This window comes from Amyelois transitella, chromosome 6 (genome assembly GCF_032362555.1).
Source record: "Amyelois transitella isolate CPQ chromosome 6, ilAmyTran1.1, whole genome shotgun sequence".
Taxonomy (NCBI): Eukaryota; Metazoa; Arthropoda; class Insecta; order Lepidoptera; family Pyralidae; genus Amyelois; species Amyelois transitella.
In genome coordinates this window covers 3783450-3809247 of record NC_083509.1, presented here as the reverse complement: position 1 = coordinate 3809247, position 25798 = coordinate 3783450, and the positions used below count along the sequence as shown (strand labels likewise).

Below are 25798 nucleotides of genomic sequence, written 5' to 3'. Positions count from 1 at the left end.
ATATTTTGAAAAAAAGAAATTATTTTGCATTCAGTATAATTTCCAGAAAGTACTATTTAGTAAATTGTTTAATTGATACTAGTTTTATTGATAAAATAGTACATATTTCTTCCTGTATCTATATCTTCAAATAATTTTCCATTATTTTATCACAAAATAATGAGAAGAAAAACTAATCGAACCGCGTTGATCGCTTATAACGTATCGTTTTATTTCAAAATGGTTGACAGCTTGTAGAACAATTGGTGATTTTTTTGTGTACTGCCATACGACCACACGACTGAGTTTATTTTGTGAAAAAAATTTTGTGGCCTGAAATAGTTAGCGAATGTATTGCATCCAACCGCATTTATGTTATTTGTGGCCTAAGAAATTTTTACTACTGAACAGCATAAATTTCTATGAACTCAAAAAGCGAAACTGACGAAGCTTCAAGGTAATCATGAGTTCTAGCAACTAGCAATATTTGATTTTTTTATGCTGTAATCTTTCTTGTGTCTTTTAAAATACTAACTTCCAGTTATGATTTTCACAAGCTATATTTGATTTCTGCGCAGTTTCAAAACAGGTTAGGCATTACTTGCTATTTTCGTTCGTCTTTGTTTTGTTGTGAATTAGATATGTATCAACTGCGTTAGAGTCACGTGAAATGAAATTGCGACTTTTTAGGGGGAGCGAAGCATCATCGTCTAATAACAGTTCAACCCCACACAATTCTGAGGCACAGCCGTCTTCAGGTTTATGCATATCAACTGGTACAGATAGCACTCAGGACATTATGAAGAGAGCAGCAGCTAAACAGCTGATTGAGAGATATTTCTATCAGTTGTTAGATGGCTGTGGAAATCCAGATTGTGATAACCAGTATTGTGCATCTAGCGGAGCGGTATGTATAATTTTGTATTGAAATGTTGTATTTTCTATGTAGTCATGTGTATTACTTAGCAATATATTTTGTAATTGTATATACAGACATTATTCCAGACATAATTATTAATATATCTGAGAGGGTTGTGAACAACATTAGTGATGCTGCCACAGGCCACAGGGTAATGTTATGAGGTTAGACACACACACACATCGAAAATACTGAAAGGCATGTTCACTTGTATGGCTTAATGGTGAAATTAAGATTGATAGGTTGTTAACCCATGTATCTGTATGTGGATCTATTACCTTAGTTGCCTTTTATGACAGACATGTCAAATGTATTGTTCCTTTTCCAAACTTTATTAAGAAAACCAATTACTGGGTTAATTGGATTGTTAACTACATAATGTTTGAATACATATTATAGTGCATTACAAAAAGCTGCTAACAATTATTATATAAAAACATGCCAGTTGATTGAGAAAGAAGATAAACTGCCCTCTTTAGAAAATTATCATATTTTTTATTTATATCTAGCCTTAAACTCTCATCAGTAATATTACGAAACCTTGTCTTTGAAAAAAGATGTATAATGATGGTGGTGGGTATGCTGTTGGTTAAACCACATTAAACTAATTTGGCTAATCCATACAATCATCCTTCTCAGTCAATTAGGTATTGCACAGATTAGGGATGAAAATGCATTTTTTTTAAACCTATGTATTGTGTACATTTTTTTTTTTTTTTTTTTTCAATATAGGCCCAAAACCTCACTCCAAACGAGGCTGCGGCTGAGGCCATAAAGCTGTTCTACAAAGAGGCCCGTCTCTGTGACAGTCTCCCCAACAAAGTTCCTCGCACAGAGGCCAGTACGTGCAATACAAGTGCCGGGTGGGTAGAATTTTTGTCTAGAAAATATAATTCGGTACATACATACATACATAAAATCACGCCTCTTTCCCGGAGGGGTAGGCAGAGACTTCCTCTTTCCACTTGCCACGATCTCTGCATACTTCTTTCGCTTCGTCCACATTCATAACTCTCTTCATACAAGCTCGGCGGTTAATTCGGTATTTATTATTATTTAGTATTTATAAATTCTAAAGACAAATATCACCAATGATTTTCAATGTTAAGTGGGGACATAAAAAAGTTTCATTACCTTTAATGTTCAATTTTTTCAGCACTACATGTCATATATCAAACACAAACGAAAGTGCAGACAACAAAGAAGTAAAGGCTGATATTCCCACAACAAGTACATCACAATTGGAGAGCACTTCCAAGGAGGTGAAACCAGAAACTAGTCATAGTGTATCACAACAAGAAGAATGCAAAAATCTTAGTCATAATAGTAAGTTACCTACATCATTTATTCTTTTAAAATCACAGCTCAAAAATATCTCTATCATAACGTAAGCACATATTTAATTTAAGCTGTCATTAAGTAACTAATCAAACCAAATAGTATTTATCATTTGACCAAATTTAATTAAAAGGAATATGTCTTTAGGAGAAAATTAAATAAATTAAATAGGTACCACTTATAAATGTTTAGATGTCAAGGCACAGTCAAGGTTTTTAGGTTTTTAAATTGATTATTATTAAACTGTGATTCTGTATAAAATAATGTTAAACTCATTTGGTATATAGTAATTGAATTTAATGAATCAGCCAATAAAGTAATGACATGAAATCATCACTAATTAGTAAGTAGTTCTATGCAGAAAGATATTGGTTAATCTATCAATAAAGTTCAAACAAAACATTAAAATATAATTAGTAAATTATACAATGTTATTTATACAAGTGTAATATGAAACTTTCTACCATTTCTCTATCCAATTTTGTAGTGTGAATACGAAAATAAAAATATGAGTGAAAAGTGTTACCGTGATTTATTAAAAATGATTGACAATTTGCTCGTGAACTTGGCAGATGGGTCGCCCTTGACTGAGGAGCGGATCCAACTGTTGTGTGACGAGTGCCTTCGGACAAAAATGCCGCAGCCCTTGGTGAGAGCTTTGGGCGAGGCGTTCACCCAGCCAGCTATATTGGCTAGGTGTTTTCAAAGCAAAATTGAGCAAGATAGAAGTAGTGATGATGGGGGGAAAAATAAAGGTTAGTAGTTTATTGTTTTATTTCTTTTTATCCTCCTATGTTTCTGTTATTCTCTATTATGAAATTTTTGAACAGTCCAATAACAGATTTGAAGCAATAAAACAATTAAGGCCATGAATAGTGTTACCATGTCATCTACAAATGTAATGTCTTTCTTAAATAAGAAGTTAATAGTCTTACTTAAGTAAAGAACAGAGTTTATCACTTCACACTATTTATGTTATACATTAATAGTGTGAAGTGATAAATTATTCATTCACTATATTTATATGTGTAACTATTTTCAGACAAAGAATCAAAAGCAATGTGTTCGTCCAGCGACCCGGACAAGGATGTGGACAGTGTGGCGGGGCCGGGCCTCGACGTCGCGTCCTGTCGGAGAGCCTTCCAGTATCTAGCTAAAGTAAGTTATTACTTACTAACTTTTCCGCGGGGCTTAGCACTTGGGGAATTTTCAGAAAAAAAGTTATTTTCCAAATTTCATTTTAAATTCGGTTCAGTAGTTTTTGAGTTTATTCAGAGAGAATATAAATCTTTTATTTCTATTATTAGTAGATGTCAAATGTCAAGAAGAGTTTTGTTAGATTTTGGATTTATAGTATGATGAAAGATTTTAATTCAGCTGTACTGTGAATAATTACCACCTGCATCACTAATTGACGATTAGGTACTAGCTTCCGGCTTTAATGCACCCTAATCAGATATCAGGCTTACTGATTAGGGTGCTTTAAAAAATCTAAATGATTTTTGTTTATATTTGTAAATTTTATTTCCAACTTCAGGTGCCATCAGATTACTACAGTTCAGCGCTGGTCACTGCTCTAACGACCTTAGCGGAGAACCTCGAGATAGACTTGCGGATAACCAAGAAGATGAGTATGGAGGATGCCGTGAACTGCTTCGTGATAGCGTTCGAGGTGCCCGACCTGGGCTGCAGTGATTACTTAGAGATCGCTCTGCCTGCTTTGTGTCATGCTGCGGAACATTTGTCTGTCAAAGGTTTGTGAAATGTAACAATTTATTTTCTAACTAGCTGTGCCCGCGACTTCGTCCGCGTGGAATTGTTATTTTGAGCATCATTCCCAAGCCCTCAAGGATGAATAATTTTCCCCGTTTTTTTTCACATAGTCCTTTTTTTGTTTTCTCGTTAAAGTTGCAGCGTGATGTTATATAGCCTAAAGCCTTCCTCAATAAATGGTCTATTCAACGCAAAATAATTTTTCATTTCGAATCAGTAGTTCCTAAGATTAGCGCGTTCAAACAAACAAACTCTTCATCTTTATAATATTAGTATAGATTATGCAAAAAAAATGATGTACCTACGTGAGTGCTTGTTTGAGGATGCTATTCATTCAATAATGCCTGGAATAGAACATAGTTTATTTTTCTTACAAAAGCAAAGCTCGGAAGCGCAGCTGTTAAAAAACGAATAAATTCTAAAGACAAATAAAGGAAATTATAATAATGGAAAGTTAAAGTACCTATCTCTTTGTTTACAACATTTGCTGCCTTGCCCATTGGAGACATCACAAATTAACTGTCACAGCTGGTGACCCGCGAGCAAGCGACGTAGAGCTGTCCGTGTGAGAAGCAAATCGTCCTGAGGTCGACTCCGGCTGCTCCAAGTGTTTGACCTTGTGATTTGTTAATTGTGATCGCGAAACATATAGCCATTGGAAACTGTACACGCTTAAATTGAAATGGAAAGTTGTTGGGAATAAGGGGAATGCGCGGTATAAAAACAATTTCACCAGCTGCACAACCAGTAAGAATTTTAGCTTCTATTATAATGTTATGAAGCGACACCACTTTAAGGCAGTCTCATTACAAAATGGAATGTCTACTTTTAGTGCAATTGTATGCGCGGGCAGTCCAGATGCCGAAAGTGAATTAAGGAACTCTACCGAATAAGTACCGATGCTGCAAGCATCGGTACTATCTAATTTTGCCAGCGGCTACAATCGCGTTATTTCTTAAATTCTCGTGGCGCCATCTCGTATCGGATGGTCAAAAAATAAATATCTAAACCACGGGAACTAAATCAATGGTGAAATGGTAAGTACTGGCGTTACTACATGTGTGTTATTCCTGCTAATCTTGAGGAGCATGGCAACCGTCGCCGATGCGGGGCGCGTCAAACTACCTACATAAAAAAAAAAATCTTCTTAAAGATGTGGTGAAACGGTAAGTGCTGGCGAAACTAAATCAATGAATAAAAGAAGTTTTAATTATATAATCAATTAAAAATTTTGCAAGCGGCTACAATTGTGTTATTTCTTAAATTCTCATGAGGCGCCATCTCGTATCGGGTGGGCAAAAAATAAATATCTAAACCACGGGAACTAAATAAATAAACAAAGTATAATGAATTTAATCAATAAAATGCTATTTTTTTAATCATCATAATAAATATGATAATTATTTATAGCTTTTTATATCGATTCAAAAATTCAAAAATGACGAAGTTCCATACAATTTTGCATCCCCTATTTCATCCCCTTGGAATAGAATTTCAGGATAAAAAGTAGCCTATATTCTAATCCAGGTTACTAACTATATCTGTGCCGAATTTCGTTCAGATCCGTTCGGTAGATTTTGTGTGATGCGCGTACAAACATACAGACAGACAGACGGACAGACAGACAGACAGACAGACAGACAAAAATTCTAAAAAAAATTGTTTTGGCTTCTATTGACCTTAAAAAGACACCCTATAATATTTTTTCTTAAATATCTTCAATGTACAGACAATGTTCAGTTACAGTTTTATTATATGTATGGATTGGTGTTCTATTTTGGCTTTCCATTATTTAATCTTTCTTAGAAATAGGCTTTCAGGAATTTGTATTTTGATAAATTTATCAAATTCGGTCCAGTAATTTGATTTTATTTGTTACCTACATAGTTCTATCATTCAAACCGTCTTTCATTATAATATTGAGTATGGCTAAATTCAATTACCTTTCTACATTCGACCTGAGTAATCTGAGCACAAACGTAACAAAAATAAAAAATTTCGTGTCTATATCCTCTTATCCTCTCTAAAATATAGGTACCTACTGAGAAATCAATTGTTCAAAAATACTGCCCTACAGAAAGACTTTGCCGAAGTCTAAGTTTACACACATAAAACCGCAGTTCTATAACACTAAGTTTGTTGAAATATTTTCCCTTTCGCGTCCCTCTCAAGCCTAAAACTTCGCTACGTGTACTTAAGTTAAAAGACTTTATTTCTTCCACCAGCGCAAGCTCGACTGGCTCGAGTATGGGCCCAGCACTGTAAAGAGAGCCTGCGACACATCCTGGAGACTCTACAACAGCTGATAACCTTGAGAGTCATCTCTACCAACTACAGCAGCCATTTCACTTTGCAAGAAGACGAGAGCGTCACAATGGCTACCAAGCTTATGAAGGTACTTATATTATGTTTTGGTGAATGTTTTGGTATAATTGGAGAGAAAGAAATGCCTGACGTGGATGATCATATTGACAAAATACCACGCCGATTTATGTGAGCACTTTTGTCCTTTCACTTTTTCCAGAACAATTGAGAAATGTCAAGAGAAGTTTAGTATATTGCTATCCTGCTCTTGCTCAATCGTTTATTTCTGTCGTTACGCTTTTCGATATCTTTTCACTTGGCAGTTTGAAACCTATAGTTTGCAAATCATATTTTGGTATCCAAGTACGAAGAAAAGCTTCCTTCGTCTAGAAAGGTATGCCACATATTTTAGGCTCAATCCGCAGTCAATATGAAAGATGATCTTTCTTATTTGATTGGAAATTTTAGACTTACAAGATAGAAGATGAAATATTTCTGATTAGTCTGGCCTGGTGGCTCGGTCACCACGGATCATTGTAACCTGATTCGAACCATCCGAGTTTAAATAAATGTATTATTTAGTATAATTCAACGCGAATGTTTAAAAGTCAGTTTAATAAGAAATAGTTCACATGGCAAGTTTTGAATGTATTAATATTATACGAGCGGTACACTTAACTTGCTAGAATGGACCTCGTGCTAATTGGCAATGTCATGAACGAAGTGAGCATTATTTTATTTATTTGGTCTACCATTGTTTGCTACATTGAAACATGATATACAATCTAATACATATGTTACCATTGAAGGTAAACACCACATACTCAAACTCTTATTGACACCATTACCTCTTGCAATGTGCCACACAGATAGTGTACTACGCCAACATGGCGGCGGGCGCCATGGAGCCGGGCTGGCTGCGCGAGGAGCCGGTGGCGGCGCCGCGCCAGCTCGACCCGCTCGGGGACGTCATCGACCACCTGTTCGCGCCCATGAAGGCCGCCAAACATTCGCAGCCGGACGATCCTTTAGGTATGAACCATGTGGCGTTTTATTTATTTAAATTATGAACCTCATGTTTTATCTTATCAGTCAACCTTCATTAATTACTAAAGTAGGTCCGCGTAAAAGAAGAATCCTGATATTTTCCGTTCCCGCGGAATTTTAGGGATTTTTTTTTAGTTCAGCCCCATACAACAAAAGGAAAATACATTTTTAATTTATATAACTTAATTTTAGGTGTAACATAATAAAATTAGGTTATAATTATAATAGGTTAAAAATCTCTGAATTGTAGCATTCTTCTTTGTGCAATACACTACATCTTTTGGTTATAATTCGATATTTGCATTTTTTTTTGTAATTGTTAATGAAATCTATATACAAAACAAGTACTTATATATATGGAATGGAAAAATACGTATGTGTGCATTAATAGATAGGCATTTATTTATTTGTTTTTAAATTTTGTCTCATACTTTATTTTTATTTGTTTCAGCTGTGGAATTAGATATTAATGTATTAGATTCTAGAAAACCGTACTTGCCATTTGAGGAATTTTACAATGAACCTCTTAGTGATACTATAGAAATGGAAATAGATTTTGCAAATTACAAGACAGAGCTACATAACAGTAAGTAATTTTATTTATTTTGTTCTGATAAAATTATTATACAAATTTTAGTCATGACCCAGTTCTGTGACCTCTGGAGAGAGTTCCCCTATGACTTTGATTGGAACAAAAAATGTAATAAGTCTTAATGACTATGTATATAATTCTATCATTACATTCACATAGATAAACTTAACCCAGCTTGAATTATGGTTAAATATTTCTTTAATTGTCTCACAATATTTTATCTTATTATTGAGTAGCATTCAAACTAATTTATCAATGTTTAATGTGCAACGTTTTTAATCTGGATATGATGATTCATTTTTATATGACCCATAGAATAACGAATACACATTAATTCTTGGTATTATCATGTTATCAAATCCCAATAATTAATACCAACTTTAATGTATTCCTAATTAATGAAAATAAATAATCAACCCTTAAATATTTTAGGTAAGAAATTCACGTTCCTACGGTATCCGTTCATCCTGACTCCAGCGACCAAATCTCTGGGCCTTTACTACGAGAATCGAATCCGCATGCATTCGGAGAGACGCGTGTCGATGTTCCACGCGGTCGTCGGCGCCGTGCCGCCCATGCCTTTCCTCAGGCTCAAAGTGCGGCGAACGCATATTATAGACGATGCCCTAGTAGAGGTCAGTATGCGAATACATTACGTCCTCAACAGGATATTGTATGCTAGTTTTGGAAAGAAAAAATACAAATAGTTTGTGGCGGTATTGTACTTACTATTTTACTATACTACTATAATACTATTGTGCTGTAACTATTTTACCATATTGGAACGTCATTAAAACTTCCTGCATTTCAGGTGTGGCATTCTAAATAAAAAAAGAGACTTAACTAAATCTAATCAAACTATCTTTACTAACAAATTAATGAGAATAGTAAAGTGTTATATTAAATAATCAACATTTAAAAATTATTAAAACTACTATAATAACTTTTTCTATATCATAAAGGCCGGTGTATATACCTACACATTTGATTTAGCTTTTTTAGGTCACATATTGATTCAGGTTACCGAGAAAGGGTATCTTCCAAGAAAGAATATAATGTTTAAAATTATCTTTTATTGTTCTCAGTTGGAAATGATAGCCATGGAGCGCGTGCTTGACCTGAAGAAGCAATTGGTGGTAGAGTTCGAAGGGGAGCAGGGCGTGGACGAGGGCGGCGTCAGCAAGGAGTTCTTCCAGCTCATAGTGGAGGAGATCTTCAATCCGGACTACGGCATGTTCACGCACCATCCAGACTCCAATACCGTTTGGTATGTATCCTATCAAAATTCTTTTCAGTTTTTTATAAAACTTGGATTTTTCTTTAAAAATAATAGTCTAGGAACGAACAATTTTTTTAATGTACTTACTACAAGCTATCGTGAGCTTTTTTTGCTTTAGTCCCGGTACTAATATCAGCCCTAAAAAGAAGATGGGAATCTTATGATTTCCTTGAATAAATACATGGCGACCTGAACGGGTGACTTTTGCTCAGCTGTGGGAGGATATAGTAAAAAAATTCACTACAATAAAATTATGGATTAAACATACATATAGTCACGTCTTTATCCCCTGCGGGGAAGATAGAGCCAATAGGCTTGAAAAGACTGAAAGGCCAAGTACAGATGTATGGCTAAATGATGGTACTGAGATTCAAATAGTGACAAGTTGCTAGCCCATCGTCTACAAGAAGAACCCCACGTTCATAATAGCCTTTCCATTAGTTCCACATTTTACGACATCCTGACGACTATTCTGAAGTGTTCCCGACACACCACACTGCATAATTATTATGGTTTATACAATGTAATTTCATTTCAGGTTCAACCCCACATCGTTCGAGACCGAAGCGCAGTTTACACTGATCGGTATCGTGTTAGGTTTGGCGATATACAACAACATTATCTTGGCGGTGGACTTTCCAATGGTGGTGTACAGAAAGCTGATGGGAAAGAAGGGGTCATTCGAAGACTTGGCTGATTGGAATCCTGTGAGTAGCAGTATAGCAATATTTTTAACTTACAATTGAGAGAATATAATAGCGTCTGCGTATTGAAGGGACTTTTGAAAAGGTAAAATCTTTTATTTTGATCAAGTGCCTTCCCTCAAATATCACGTCGTCGTTGAAATGTAGTTAAAATTACAATTAGATCTCCTAAAATTAATAAATTATAGGAGTGCAGTGAGGGTAACGTTAAAGAAGGAACTTTCGCATAAATTTAGTATACCTACCTAACAAAATCTGCGCGTTCTTCATTCGAGCTTCGAACTAATCTTACAAACTTTTTCAGACATTGTACAGAGGTCTAAAAGACATGTTGGAATACACGGGCGAAGATTTGGAAGAGGTGTACTACCAGACCTTCAGGATATGCTACCAAGACGTGTTCGGCAATAACATATTCCACGATCTCAAGAAAGATGGCGACAGCATTTTTGTTACACAAGAAAATAAGAAGGTAAATTGTGTTTTTTCAGTTACTTTGTTAGATTCGTAGTAGGCGTCCGAAAAGGCTCGTCTGGCGGATAAAGATATGTTAGTTCCAACACTTATAAATGCGAATATGAGTATTACAATTACAGCTATTATAATAGCTACATATTCACGGGTGTAAAGTCCAGGGCAACAATTTGTCACATATAATATATAATATATATATATAATTATAAATTAGAAGATATATAAATGTATTATGTTACCTATTATTAACTATTCCTTACTTTTATTTCAGGAATTCATCGACTTATATTCGGATTTCCTCTTAAACAAGTCAGTAGAGACGCAGTTTAAGGCGTTCAGGCGCGGGTTCGTGATGGTGACGGACGAGAGCCCGCTGTCGGCTCTGTTCCGCCCGGAGGAGGTCGAGACGTTGGTTTGCGGCAGTAAGGTTAGGGAGATTTATTTTTCGATTGGAAATGGTTGAAAGTTTTATCTAAACAAGTACAAACAATGTTAATACAATGGGCAGACTTAATGCTAAATGCATTATCTAACAGTCAGTCTTGTTTCTTTTTCGTAGAGGAAGTATTCATTTACTCGAGAAAATGAATTTTGAGCGGGAAGCAAAATACTAATAGCTTCTAATAAGCATTTTTATTGAGTACAATAATCAGCGTGACTTGCGTATGATTGTTTCATTCTAAAAAAAATATTTAATTGATGAGAAACAGATCTACATTATCGAGAAACAGCTTTGACAAGAACAATGACGAGAAACCACTTACTAAACTAACTTTTACACGAGAAACAGCTTTGGTACTTATAATGCTTAAATTATTCATTTTATTTCACATTCACTTTATTGTGAAAAACAATGATATTTGTTAGTTTTAAACGAGAAACACGATGAATGAAACATGCCACGACACCTATCACGTATGCGTTTCTCAACACGTTGATGGACTTGTGGCCTTAAAATCGTTAGTTTATCTTAAGTTCCAATTCGTAGTGGGGAGTTAAGTCGATTTCTTTAAATTTAATTATAGCCACTTACACTAAGATTCAAATCGTAGATTTTTTTTATTAGTAATAGACTGGTAACAACAGATTCTCCATTTCAGAACTTCGATTTCAACGAACTAGAAAAGTCAACGGAATACGACGGCGGCTACAGCGCCGACTCCAAAATAATCCGGGATTTCTGGAGCATCGTCCACAGTCTTAGCATCGACGACAAACGGAAGCTTCTCGAATTCACCACCGGCTCGGACAGAGTCCCCGTCGGTGGACTCAGCTATCTGAAACTAATCATTGCGAGAAACGGCCCGGATTGTGACAGGTTACCTACTGCACATACGTGTTTCAACGTACTCTTATTACCGGAATATAACAGCGAAGAGAAACTAAGAGATAGGCTAATGAAAGCCATAAGTTACTCGAAAGGCTTTGGAATGCTTTAACGTTCGACCCCGCGCTTAGATGAACAAATGTTGTTGTATTGTATAGAGCCATGACATTGGTTTTGTAACATTAATGAATAAAGTTTGTTTTATTTATACAGAAATGCGAGTGTTTTTATCTGTGATGTGACCTTTTTGTGACTAACATCATGACGTAAACAATTTTTATACATAATTATTTTTAATTTTCCCTCGTCAAAACGAGTTTAACAAGTTAAATTTTGTACAAATAATTGTCAAGCCGTTTTTGGTGTTTTTCCCTTTTGTTAATTTTTTAATAACCGAGGTTATACGCTAAACTAGCCATCTAGCTGCCAGGATCATAGAACCTTAAATTTATTTAGAACATTAAATGATGTCGAGTTTGCAAGATTTAAAAAATTTTTAGAATGTAGTATCCCAAAATGTTGACGTTTTCATTAATGACTTAAGAAACTGACAATATCTCTGCAACTTCTACGCAAAATAATGAACTGAACACATTTTTTGTTTTATGTAATTTATTGAGAACTAAACATAGTATTAAAATATATCAAAGCAGTAACACCAAAACATCTCATAGGAACTTCACCGATTGCAAACAGTCGCTTATTAGTTTTGCTATTTTCTAATCTTTGTACAATTTTTTTGTAGCACCACTTTAACGTTTGACGTTAGTATAGTGTTGATGTTACGCTTTAAATTTGTTACATTTGAATTTGTATAAAAGAACTTGAAAAAATACAGATTATTTTACGATACGATTTAACTACAGATCGATTCTTCTACGTTGTCGGCATTCATTTATCTACTATTTTCGAATTTCCAGTTTTAAAATGTTTTTGTCTCTGTTCACATTATTGTGATAGTTAAAAAATTCTAAAAAGCCACTACTACAGTACATCTCTGATAAGTTGTCTACTAACATGATCATATTTAATCGAAAATTAATAAGTTTAATATCTTTTCCATACCGTCGGAAAAATTACTATAATAAATGAAATATAACCACATCAACATACAAAAAGTCGATCTGTACCTAAAGAAATAACTGAGAACCGGCCGCTAAATGTTAAACGCTGATCTTATGCGTCTGTATAATGGTTTTGAGCCTAAGGTCGTGGACCACGAGCGGGAAGGGGCGGCGGCACGGCGGCGCGGGCGGCGCGGCGGTCTCGAGGGAGGCGCGGCGGGGCGTGCGCGGGGAGTGGCTGGGGAAACGATACGGTGTTATCCAGGCAATTGGCTGTGCTCGATTAGGTTTGTAGACTGATTCCGGAAGGTAACCATGATGAAGTATAGGTATAGTTCCTCTGCATGGTTTTCGGAGGTCAGACCAGAATCGCTTCGTGTTTAAACCTTACTCTGTTTAGGATCGTGGCCACAGGCATACCTGCGGCTCCTCTCCAGAGAGGTGAGAATGGAAGAAACAAGACACATTCTTGGGGTTTCTTTTTATGCTCCCATTTTATGTGATTGTTTGGTATAGCATGGACGTGTTTGTTTTAAGCAACTAACAATATAATCTTACCGATGCCTCGCGTCGCAAGTGCAAGCGGCGGCGGTGATGGCGGCGGCGGCTGCTTGTCGTCGAATGTGTTTGGAACACACGGTGTCCTGCGGTTTCTCTTGGTGGTCGTGCGTGAGATCGTCGTGCGTGAGGCAAGCCGGGGCGCTGCCGCGGCGATTGGAGCGACAGAGTGAGGCGTACGTCGGCGCTGCTAGACGCTCGATCTGAGTTATCAAATATTTCAATTTAAACTTTAGTTTTGGGAGAGATAAAAAAAGAGGTGAAAGGTTAAATAAGGTGCTGGCAATAGGTTAATATCTTGATTCCAAAAATAATTTGACTTCTAGGTAATTATTAGAAATAAAAAAATTACAATAGTGCAATCAGGAATTAATCTTATAATCTATTTTATAATAAATGGTAGACAATGCGTCATGTATTGCTATAAATAGTAGTGCAGTGACAGTGCTGTTATTTTTCATTTTGATCGAAAGAACTATATATATAAATTATTCTACGGAAAGCGTGTGTGCGTGTTCTATTGAGCTTCGAAAGTTCGTTTTGATATATGGACCTTAGACAAACAAAAAAGACCTATCTTGCTGGAAAAATAAGTATAATCGATTGCCGCTATTGGTCAAGTCGTTGCCGCATTCTGGAAAATCACAGTACAAGTAATATTAGATTTATCGGCACGCGCGACATGTCATGGAATCCTTTTTCTCATCAAGACGAACTCCAAAGATCAAGAGTACGAACCAAGCGGCGATACACAGGCGATGTGGCGTCCCCGCTCAGCGGGCGCGCGCGCACCTCGACCTTCCTGCCGCGGCGGCGCGCGGGCGCGGGGGCCCGCACGCGCCGCGCGGGCGCCGCCGCCGCCGCGCCCGCGCCGAACAGGCCGCGCTCCTCCGCCACTCGGATCATGAACTTGGCGTCCAGCCGGGTTATCTCCTGCGGTCATCCTACCGTTGTAACGTATCTTCTTAATATATAAAAAGAGGACACCGACTGGCTGATGTTGTACTTGGAAAGAAACTAAATGGTTTTGAGGTACGTATAACAAATACCAAAAAAAGTGAAGAATTTCATACGTAAACGGACAATGCTTATTGCTCACCTTGCGCTGGATTAGACCGAGGTAGCAACCGTCTCTATCTAAAATGTAATTGATGTCCAACCCGTTCCCGAGATTTGGCAAATTTTTCACTTCAAACAAATCACAACCTGGCACCTGAAAACACACAAATATAGTACAGTTCTCGACACGTGTAGTACATGTTGACATTCAAAAACCGATAAAAGATCAATTCTTTTTGAGATATTTAAGAATTAAAAGTTCATTACTATCAATACTTACATTAACGTCAGAACTATCTTTGTCAGGATCTCTAAGGAAGTCGGTTTCATTATTTTCTGGAACTCCCGGCATTTGCGGAATAGGCCTCGCCTTGTTCGTTCCAGGTCTTGACGTCACTTCAGGACTATTGGCATATTTCTTCAGCGCGGTTTCAGCACTAGGTGGCCTGCTTCTATTAGTATATGTGGTGGACGCTGAACCAGGTCTAGTCTTAGTTGGTGAGCCATTAACAATGGAAATTCCATCTGTTGTTTCATCCTTGTTGATTTCAGACAGTGACCCCGAACTGTCTATGGTGGTAAGTGAGTCCACGTTGTCCAAATCTTTCTTGGCGCTCTGAAAATTTGAAAAGACGGTACCGCAAAAAATCTATTATACTGACATATAATAGATTTTTTGCGTTTTTAATCTCAGATCATTTTAAAACCGCACGTTTTATATATACCTATATATATTCAAATCATTTCACGGCGAAGTTTCATTAAGCTTTAACTATCTTAGACAAACTCACAGTTGGTCGTTCCCTGTGCTTCTTTTTCAGTAAGGCGTGACGCTCCCTGGCAAGGCGGTTGGCCTCAGCCACGGCTCGTGTCACCTGCGCCTCGTTTTCTGCCTCTAAAGCTGAATGGGTCTCGTACAAAATCAGCTGAATCTGTAAAGAGGTTATTAACACGAAGCACTTCTTTGGTCATCCTATAAATAAAGTTTTCAGCTACACCATCCACGCTCATACTCCGCTGACAAAAATTCGAATATTTTTTTGCAACAGTATCAAGTTAAAAATTTTATTAAACAATAGTAGAAATATAAGTTGGTTTCGGGTACTCTTGACCTGACCTTTTGCCAGAACGTCTCCAATTTGACCAAGTCGTGTCTCTCCAATCCCATTCACACTCCCTTTTTATATTTGCTAAATCAAACTGACGAGTTTTCATGAAGAGAGTAAAATGAATGTGGATCAAGCGAAAAAAGTATGCAGGGATCGTCGCAAGTGGAAAGATGTAGTCTCTGCCTACCCCTCCGGTCTTTCCCGGAGGGTTAGGCATAATTCATATAAGAAATATATGAAAATACCTACATAGATTTTCTCAAAAACCTTTTTACTTATAAAAAATCAATTGATAATTTTCCATTAAGTCCTTTATTTCTGCCGTTTACATATTTTGTAATGTAATAGATTTAAAAATATGTATTACCTGCGGCTTCGACATGAGAGCTTTTAAGGTTTTCTTCTGTTCTTCGAGAATCGTCGCCACGCGAGCTTTTCCTTCTGCATTAACTTCCGATTCAGTGAGAGACTAAAATATTTAAATAACCCGATTATGGTTTATACTGTGTTCTTTATTTCATCATATCGTATTCCCGGCTGTAAAATTAATCTCCTGGCTTTAAAGTCTCAATCCTATATATAGCTTGTTGTGTAAAGATTTGGCATAACTTTCACTGCGAGCCCATCATTAACTTGTCTTGGGAGGATAATTAAAATTTATCTAAATCAAACTAGTTAGTGTACCAACCGCAAGGCAAATTTTTTCACTTTCGGTTCCAGGATTACTTAAGCCCTATCCATTAGGTGAAATCACTACAGTGTTATAAATAAATAAATAATAAATAATTTATTATTTATTAATAGATAATTTCTCACCTCGAGCATGGCCAAGTCGCCTCCTCGTCCGCAGACCAAGTCGATAGGGTCAGTGACCGCCGAGTACGAGTTGGGTGGTGTGGCCAGCACAGCTACCACCCCGTCCAGGGCGCTGTGGACGGCGGGAGTGTCGCAGTGTACCGGTTCGCTCAGCACGCACACTGGAGCTTCAGACTGTGGCAGTTCTGATGCGTCGATGCCAAGTTCTCTAAGTGCACACACGTAGCTTTCCACTCTGAAGAAATCATCAATTTCTTCTATTAGAACATGATAATTTAAGCGCAATGTTCAAGGACGTCTGTTATAATGCTAATTTTGATCTTAACTTCACAATAATAAAAAGCACTAACACTGTAGTTGTAGATGCATACGGTTTTGTTTTATCTACAAACATTCATGAGCGGCTCTGTTGTTTGTCACCGACTTTCTTTATTGCACACAACCACCTATGCAATATGAATGTCGTAAATTAAACATAAGTACATACTTATCCCCCGCTCCAAACACGACCAGCTTCCCCAGTTGCGGCGTGGCGGGTGCTGCGGGTGTCTGCGCCTTCAGGACTGCCGCTAACTCTCTCAGCTGAGCTGCCAAGTAGGCAGATGATCGCGGTGACGAAGCGTGACTCTGGGCCACCACGCCTGTGAGACAATTCGCACGCAATGCACGACAAAGTGTGGACGCTCCTTCGCAGAATTCTCGCTCCTGCAGAGATGAATAAGCTGTATTCCAGAACGGAAATTGGTATGCATGTAGTTACAAAGAAATATTAGAGTAATTTAGCATAAACAAATAATAATGTCTTTGTACTGTGGTGACATCTCCAAACGTCGCACGCTACCTGCAAATCACAGCGCGTATACTGAATCGCGCAAGCAAAGATTTCACGGTTTGGAGCATATTCGTAAAATACAACATCCCGAATCAAAATCGTCGGTCGAATCTGCGGTTCCTGAGGCAAAACAGGCCTGGAGTTGTGGTCGGGTCAAAATCATCGTTTCCGCTACAAAACTGTGGCAACATCTCCAAAATACTAAACCAGGTAGATAAAGAGTTATTCTTTCGGTAAACATTGATTTCATCTTTCGCGGGTCGCGCCTAGCACAAATTCTTATCTATATAATAGAGAAGGTGCAATGGATGAATCCATTTCACCAACCTGAAGTACAATAATGCCATTCTTGACTAGATCCAGCTGTCCAACGCTCGTGTTCTCTGGTGGTCGCATTGTTATGAACCTGTGGAGAGTAAACAGCAATGAGTATTTACAAAACATTGTCGTATATCGTGATGAATAGCTCACAGAACCTTCACCTTGGGCACACGCGATCGAATCTGTACTCGCCGGCGCAAAGTTGTCGCGAGCTGCTGTAGGAATACCCCAGCTGGTGAAGCTTCTCCACGAGCTTTGCCACTTTTCTGCAATATAATTAAAGTTTGAAAAAGTAGACCCAAGCAGACGCTTGACTGCTCCCAACATTGTTGGGAATTTGTTTTTAAGTCGATAAACTGAAACGTTTATCTATTGACACGCACATTTAATAAGGCCATACTGACGCTTACTGATGAAGTTATGATTAAGTAGGCACTTTTAGAGGAACAATTCCTAGAAATACCCATCCATGGGTATAAACACAAAAAACCATACAGGAATATAGGGGTTCAACTTGGCTTACTTGGCTTTGAAAGTGTTGACCCATCCGGTAACGGAGTCTTTATTGACACATCCCGATACCCGTTCTTCGCGCAAATGTGGCGGCAGCAGATCTGATAACCTGAAATTATTTAAAAAAATTAACTAGGCACCAAAAAAAGTTTCCGGCACCAAAATAAAAAGAAAAGGACCACTCCATCTCTTTTCCATGAATGTCGTGTTGTATAAAAGAAAAAGAGAGTCCGGACTCCCATTACTTTTTTGTTAAAAGGGATCGAATGATACTGCACTGTAGACCCTGGGTTAAAAACTTCTAATTTTAACCACCCATAAATTTAATTAAAGAGTACGAGAAACGCACGTGAACGCCTTCTTCTTTATTCGTATCCTCGCGATTGCTGCCGCAAAATGTACCCTCTGCTCCCAAACTGTACTCTCTATGTTCTTGAAGGGTTGACCGGCTTTATTCAGGAGTTCTGTAGCCCTCTCCACTTCGCTGCGCGGGCGCGCCCCCCACCGCCGTCGGGCCAACTCCATGAGAAATAACCACACGGCATGGCGGTAGGGATTGAGCTGTAGGAAAGTAGTTGTAGTTGAGAAGAAAATATATTTGAATTTAGTGGTAGATACGTTGGGATCAAAGATTTTTTCATTTAAATTGATTTATGGATATTAGTTATAAGTATGTAAATAGATAGTTTATACAAATATCTTATCACCAAAACCTACTTCGCCTAATTGATTTGACTAGCAACCACCGTTACTCGAAGCGCGCGAGTCAACGCGGTCGCTGTTGTTAATATTAATCGAGCCCACTTTACAAGGCCCTAAACCACCGAAACCCACCAATTTCGATTCTTTTCCTTTACCAAAATAGCACCCATAAATATAAAACTCATTTTCGTGAGCGTCCTCAACTGAAAAGAAATGGGTTGCGTCACGACATCACATAATGCGAATTAGATGGGTCTGTATTTTTATTGCAACAACTTGTCGAACCTACCCTAACTGAAACTCATTATACGGCAACGATGGGAAAATACGAGACTGATAACAATAAATGTGAAAGTCAAAACCGTCACATTTATTTTCAAGTTCAAGAACGCAATGGCAATGAAACAGGAAGCATTGTGGGCGGGTAGAGAATAGGTTTATTTTATGTCTTTTATTTTCTTGTAATTGATGAAAAATCGGCCATTGTGCGTAGCGTTAAGGATTAATAAAGGAAATTGCTTTTACAAAGGTCTATTTAGCAGAAAAGGTACGAAGTCTCAGTAGATAATTAATCAACGACAAATTGAATTCACTCAGTATTATTTGGAAGTTTTATTAAATTTATATATATTATAATTATTCGCTGTTTATGCAAAAAAACTACAAATGTATTATGCTTGCTATCTCTCGACTCGAAGCTAAATAAATTGGTTATACCTGAAGAGAAAAAACGATGTTTTTTGATAACATAATTATTAAAATGACTTGTGATAGAATTACCTCTGGGTAGTCTGTGAAGAACTCGACGTCTTCAATGGCCTGTTCCAATATCGTCTTATCTGAAAATTTATATTTTTGAATAGTAAGTGCAAGTACTTAGTTTCACAAAAAGTCGCGTGACCGAAAAATAAACTTGGCGGAGGATTGCTCAGTTAAGTACGAATCCACCAAAGTATAGCATAGCTTCGAAAAGTGCATTAAGTATTTATATCATATGGACCATAGTATAAACTAACAATGATTTTTTATTTATTTAAGGGTCTTTATATGGCCGCGGTTAAGATATGTAATGATGTGTACCTAACCAATAAAATAATTTTATATCCTATACGATGTACGTTATTTGGTGGAAGACGTACTTTGGTGGAACAATAAAAAGATAGCTATTACTTTACGATATTTACATGTCGATACCAGCCTGCCACATGTCCCGACCCTGAGGGTTTTTTTATGGAAATTTATTAGCATACCATACAAATGTATCCAAATGGATGAAGGTACTCTTTTCATACAAAATATTATAGTATAAAAATGAGTATAATTTACTGCATGAACAGGGATTCAAAAATTACTTACATACTCACATACATACAGTCACGTCTATATCCCTTGTGGCGTAGACAGAGCCAACATTCTTGAAAATATTGAAGGCCACGTTCAGCTGTAATATTCATATATTTGAATGCTCTAATTGTTCCCCTTCACTTATAATAAATTAACGCAATTCTATCATTAAGCCAAACAGCTGAACGTGACCTTTCAATATTTTCAAGACTGTTGACTCTGTCTACCCCATAATTATATATGAATTTATAACAAGTTGCTAGACCATCAAATAAAAGAAAAATCCAAGTTTATTAGCCTCTCCCTCAGTCGCTTTTTACGACATTTTAGAGAAGTGGTCCTAATCTTATTTCTATTGGTGCCGGGGAACCACAGGGCAGAAATTACTTTGAATCGATAGAAATATTTTGCGTTGTGCTTGATTGACTGACAGATAGACAACGAACAGCCGAAACTACGCGACATGAGATGCCGAAAATGTTTGTTCAGGAAATTTCTCGGAAGATGTGTATTCCATTTTCATGATCCCTGTATATTTTTCCTTCGATCTATTTGTACTAAGTTTCCTGAAAATCCGTTTATTGTTATAACTTTGAAAGGTTATTAACAAATAAACAAAGTTTTAGGTTATATGAATTTGGTACATTAAGTTGACACTGCGAGCTTCCAAGCTAGTGTGATAGGCAGTCAAACTTAGTGCTTATCGCGCGTCGCAATCACGTCCAAGTTAAGTAAATAGCAGCTATAACCGTAGTCGTAACTAGGTGGTGGCTTGGCACGCTATAATTTACACGGCTTGGGGGTAAAATATAAATGGTATAGAAGAAAATTTCATTGAAGGATGTGTGAAATAATGTTATATTGGGAATTAGCGTTTAGTTGGGAACGACTAATGAGATGGAGTTCACTTTCCAATTTGGAATCTGATGTGAGTATAAATTTGTGGAATCACATAGTATCGGTTTCGCCCTCTTCTCTCTCTTCAACCCAGTCAGAGTTTTTTTGTCATCCTCCCTTAACCTTATTATCTTAATACAGGATCTGATATTGGTTAGGTACAAAGGTACCTAACAATTATATCATGATTACATATCCAGTTGTCTGAATGTGCAGATTGTGTAGTGTAGGTCTCTTCACTCCTGTAAAACCTCACCATAAGAACATCAGTTTGGAATTAAACTTGTAAAAAACCGCGGTACGATCCTATTTCTGCTTTTTTAAGTTGAAGACTAAACCGCTCGATCTCCGACGCTCAATTATTACCTTTCTTACATAAAATAGTTTTGTATTCTATTTATGTAAAGAGTGGCGTGAGTAGACGTCACAAAAGTTAGTTTCGTTCATGTGAAGACGCAGTTTTTCGACGCATTTCCGTGCATTTTTATGGGCTATCTACTTGATGGTAATATTCATTTCCTTCCTTATATGAATATAATGGTCATAAGAATAAATAAAGATTTGGATTGAAATGTTTTCTTATATGAGACTGGATCACTGGATAATTTTGTATGTGTTCAGTGCTTTTTATTTTACTTGTTACTTGAACTCAGTTGGGAAATTAACATTTTTTTACGATATTGAAAGTTAGTCTCATGTTTCGCCCATTCTAAGTGAAAATCCATTTCAATAATCGCACCTAGTATATCTATAAATAGTGACGACGAAGTAGGAAATGCTTCGAACGTTTATGTAACTGTTTATTGCAACCGGTAACAGTGTTTATCTCGGAAGGTCGCTTTGATCATGCCACCGCTTGCCGAGCGACTAGCTGTTGCGCTCGACTGTGCCCGTGTAAAAAATCTATTTTTACTGTTCCTGTGGAAAATATTCTCTTTACGCTTCCCTAGAAACAAACCCGACAGTCCGCCATCCATTTCCGGCACACACGTAAAAGTAAAATAAAGGGAAAATGTTTTGGGATTGGGATTGGGAAAGAATGTTTCCTTGCACCGCAATCTCAATCAAATGTGGCCTTGATGTTGTGTTCTTTGTCTACCACGTATCTATGATGTGATATGTGTAAGTCTATATGAAATAATGATATAACTTACATCGAAATACGTCGTAAATAAGTGAGTAAACGCAGCGCATCTCTTGTTCGTCTGCAAAATCAACCTTTTTTTCTGACTTGCTAAGTAGGTAAGCTGCTTTAAGGACCTAAAACATTAATTTAAAAATTTTAAGATAAGATAGGCTACATAAATTAACGAAGTCATCTTTGCTGAGACTACGTACGACTTGGAGTCTACGATGCCGCTACGATGCGTCTACGACATACTCGGCTACGAACGCTACGAATAAGTTCGTAGCAGCGTCAGCGTAGCGTGTTCGTAGTAAGGGTGCAAAGTTTATACTACGCTTTGTGAAATATTCGCAATTTAGATATATATTTAGCACCAAACGACAGCTGAATTTTAATGAAATTTTGTAACAAGATAGTTTAAGCCTGCAGTTTAAATTGGCTAGTAACATGTCAAAAACAAAAATTACATTTTTCTACAAATATTTTCTAAAATTGCTTTTGTCCACACCTTGGCTCGCATGAAAAGTATCTACCCTATGTTCTTTTCCGTACTCGATACTATATGTATGAAAATTTTCATGGAGATAGATTGAGTTGTTTAACTGGGAAGAGGTAACAATCAAAGCTACTTTATCATTTATAACATGAATTGTGATTTTGTGTTAATAATAGAAATAATCATAAACTATTCCAAAAAGTATTGTAAGGTTTTCTACCTGCCCAATATCCCAGGCGGGTCCCGGAGTGGTCTTCACGGCCACAGGAGGCGGCGCGTTGGGGTTCTTGATGGACACCACGAGGTTCCAGGGGGCCCACTCCTCCGACGGCTCCTCCATTGGTAACGATGGATTTTCACCATTTTCCTCCCTAAAGTTAAAGCACTTTCAGTTATTTATTATTTAATGTGCGAAACGCGCGTTTGACAAGCGGAGTTCTGAGAAACGAGAGCCGCGTATACCCATTTGCAAAGTACAGGCGGTTTAGCTGATAGATATATGCTTATTCCATTATTCGCTTTTTACGATAATCATGGGAAAGAAATGTGTGGTTCTAACTTAAGTTCTATAAATACTAGTAAATACGAGTAAATGAGATTTTTACGCCTTCTTTATCTACCAGACCGACTAGTCGAGGCTATGAAAAATTATGCTCATCTACTGTTCGACTAGTAGTTTCCACGATACGCAATTTGCGGGAACTTTTTATCAACTTTATGTGTAGTAAAAATATTTTTGTTCCTGTGGGAATTCCAGAAAATACCTAACTGCCTACTCACTGAACTAGCTTCACTTTTCGATCAATATAACAGAATTTAGCTCTTATCTATAAAAGTTCGGATTCGATTTGGTTGTTTATTTGTTAGCCACTCCACTCAGTAATGCAAGAGTCTAGAGGGATATTTTTATTGTATAGATTGATAACAATAGGTACTTACGTCAAATCTTCATGGTTGGTATCGGGAACAATCATGGTATCTGTATCTTAAATGCCATTGTATCGAATCACACACAGATTTGGTTTAAATAAACGAAATAATCATCATAGTTCCGAGTTCAACAAGGCTTCTTAGGAAAAAATTTCACCAGTGTCAAAATTTGAGTATTCAAAACCTTTATTCATTTATACTAATACTAAGTATGAACTAAGATCTAAAATTTATAAGAAACGCTAGAAAATTATTGATAAATAGATGTTTTGTTCGGTTTTTGTAAAATAAGTACTAATTAAGTCATTGCAAATGTTTGATCAAAATTGACAAGGGAAATATTTTGTTTGAAATGTAATAAATAATATGAAAAAAATTAAAATAACCAGTGTTTAGAATTGAAATTTTCTGACAAAACCTTATTAACAGCTATATCTCAAGTTATGAAATAAAGAAAATAAAGCTGTTCTGTTCTAATCTGTTAATCAATTTTAAGTAAATTCTATAAGGTATCTGATTTAGATACAGTTGCATAAGGTAAAGTGAAGGGCCGTTTGGTGTGGTAGTGTTTTTTGCACTTTAGAATAGAAACACTTCGTATCTTTACCATGGATGTGGTAAAAGGCGACTAAGGAAAGACCTATAAACTTAAGATTCTTTTAGTAGGCGATGGGCTAGCAAGCAGGCAGTATTTAAATCTCATCTCATCACTGAGCCATACAGCTGAACGGGGCCTTTTAGTCTTTTCAAAAATGTTGACTCTGTCTTCCCTACAAGGGATATGAACATGATTATATGTATGTATGCACGAAGTTAAATTTTATTCACTTTTTCTTTTATAATAGTGCCTTTCTGACACATTGCAAGTTGTCTAGCTCAAAACCTTGAAGTCTTTCCTTCGGCCACTTTCGAAACCAAATTTTTTTATTAGGAAAATATTTTCCCGAGGATTGTGCCTGATTAAGAATTTTCTGGCATTAGTAGTACTTTTATAGTTTAGTCGCCTCTTACGACATTCACAGGATCAATTGGTCTTTCTTTTACTCCGCCAGAAACCACCAGAAAATATATTTTTTTATGTTGTAAAACTGATAACGGAGTGTCAGGTCAAGGCCGCCCCCTTTCACCCACACATGTTTCGTGAGTGTCGGACCATAGCAACACACAATGTAGGCAATTTGATAATTATTCTCGATTATCTATATTTTTAGGCGATGGGCTAGCAACCTGTCACTATTTAGATCTCAATTCTATCATTAAGCCAAATAGCTGAACGTGGCCGATCAGTCTTTTCAAGACTGTCGGCTCTGTCTACCCCATAAGGGATATAGACGTGACCATATGTATGTATGTATCTATGTATAAATATATGTATCAGAGCGAATTAAATAAAGTCACACGAGTTTTTTTAAGAAGAATTAAATCGAAGGTAGCTCTACCGGTTGCACTTGAAAACAGTAATAAAATTAAGGTTTTGTTTTTCAATTTTATATTCACTATCATCGTCTTTCAGTTTAGAATTTATTTTAAAAGGTAACTATTTTATTGCAAACTTACGTCTCCGTTTCCAAAGTTTTCTGCAAATCGACGAGCAGAAAGTACTGCGATAATTTCCATTCCTTATCACTCGGCAGAACCAACTTCTCAGCCTCACTGGTATCCCCTGGTATCCTCGCAGCATCTTCTTGACGAAGAAGATCGGAAAATAATTTAGGATACACGTAAAACAAATCCCTATCATTAAACTCGTTTACACCGACCGATTTATCCGATGATTTATTCGGATCATGCTTTTTGGGCATCACGAATATGTGAGCCTTTTCGCTAACAGATTCGTCACATGTCGAGAATCAAGGGCGGATAAATGCTTTAACGTTGAAGGCAGCCCGCCTACTGAATGATTGCTGCCGGCGAAGCAAAAGTTAAAGCTTTTTGCCAACTGTTGCGTTTATACTGAGAGCTTGTTTGAGTCGCTATCGAAAAAGCAAGGTGTTATAAATATGTTAATCATTCTGTGTCCTACATCGACTAATCCTGATGAGATATTATAAATAATTAGAATAGTTTTTACTACTCTGCCAAGAAGTAATTAAGGATCATTCGGAGTTGCGTTGTTTATAAAAAAAGGTCGTGAAAAATGCCGCAGTGTAATTTGTTCCGCCGCTTCTTCTACATATGCGATTTGGAAGCGGTAGTAGGTAGTTATAATTAGATTTAAGTGATGTGACGTCAATAAGTGATACCTTGTATCCAATTTTGAAAATAAATCCATTCTATTCCTAACAAAGCGGACCC

The 25798-nt window shown here is 37.0% G+C and overlaps 2 protein-coding genes across 3 annotated transcripts; one reads left to right on the top strand and one right to left on the bottom strand.

Annotated features, from left to right (window-relative positions):
- The first annotated feature begins 215 nt into the window (after positions 1-215).
- On the top strand, positions 216-11952 carry LOC106139243 (ubiquitin-protein ligase E3A). Of its 2 annotated transcripts, none has more exons than XM_013340649.2 (16): positions 216-436; positions 670-886; positions 1631-1761; positions 2055-2224; positions 2809-2991; positions 3279-3394; positions 3774-3990; positions 6235-6404; positions 7183-7345; positions 7812-7946; positions 8385-8587; positions 9038-9219; positions 9770-9938; positions 10240-10407; positions 10681-10836; positions 11510-11952. In XM_013340649.2, exons 1-16 carry the CDS (start codon positions 402-404, stop codon positions 11846-11848), a joined length of 2754 nt encoding a protein of 917 aa, XP_013196103.2. In that variant the 5' UTR covers positions 216-401; the 3' UTR covers positions 11849-11952. The 2 variants fall into 2 exon arrangements, with proteins under 2 accessions (XP_013196103.2, XP_060800878.1); XM_060944895.1 differs by lacking the exon at positions 216-436 and adding an exon at positions 443-568.
- Positions 11953-12857: 905 nt separating this feature from the next.
- LOC106139227 (uncharacterized) lies at positions 12858-25305 on the bottom strand. The gene is made up of 17 exons (XM_060944804.1): positions 25061-25305; positions 22794-22944; positions 22106-22211; positions 19491-19549; positions 18358-18569; positions 18019-18117; positions 17657-17761; positions 17502-17580; positions 16830-17047; positions 16343-16577; positions 15894-15995; positions 15209-15349; positions 14698-15033; positions 14458-14571; positions 14151-14291; positions 13359-13561; positions 12858-13038 (listed from the first exon to the last, which is right to left on the bottom strand). Exons 1-17 carry the CDS (start codon positions 25303-25305, stop codon positions 12900-12902), a joined length of 2685 nt encoding a protein of 894 aa, XP_060800787.1. The 3' UTR covers positions 12858-12899.
- Between the last annotated feature and the right edge of the window lie 493 nt (positions 25306-25798).

Excerpts from the sequence above, each read along its gene's own strand:
- LOC106139243 (XM_013340649.2), top strand. The coding sequence starts at position 402 with ATGAACTCAAAAAGCGAAACTGACGAAGCTTCAAG. Across the intron at positions 7,947-8,384 it reads CAAGACAGAGCTACATAACA|GTAAGAAATTCACGTTCCTA; the intron begins GTAAGTAATTTT and ends TAAATATTTTAG. Across the intron at positions 10,837-11,509 it reads CGTTGGTTTGCGGCAGTAAG|AACTTCGATTTCAACGAACT; the intron begins GTTAGGGAGATT and ends TCTCCATTTCAG.
- LOC106139227 (XM_060944804.1), bottom strand. The coding sequence starts at position 25,305 with ATGCCCAAAAAGCATGATCCGAATAAATCATCGGATAAATCGGTCGGT. Across the intron at positions 16,578-16,829 it reads GTGTTTGGAGCGGGGGATAA|AGTGGAAAGCTACGTGTGTG; the intron begins GTATGTACTTAT and ends TGATTTCTTCAG. Across the intron at positions 14,572-14,697 it reads AAGATAGTTCTGACGTTAAT|GTGCCAGGTTGTGATTTGTT; the intron begins GTAAGTATTGAT and ends GTGTGTTTTCAG.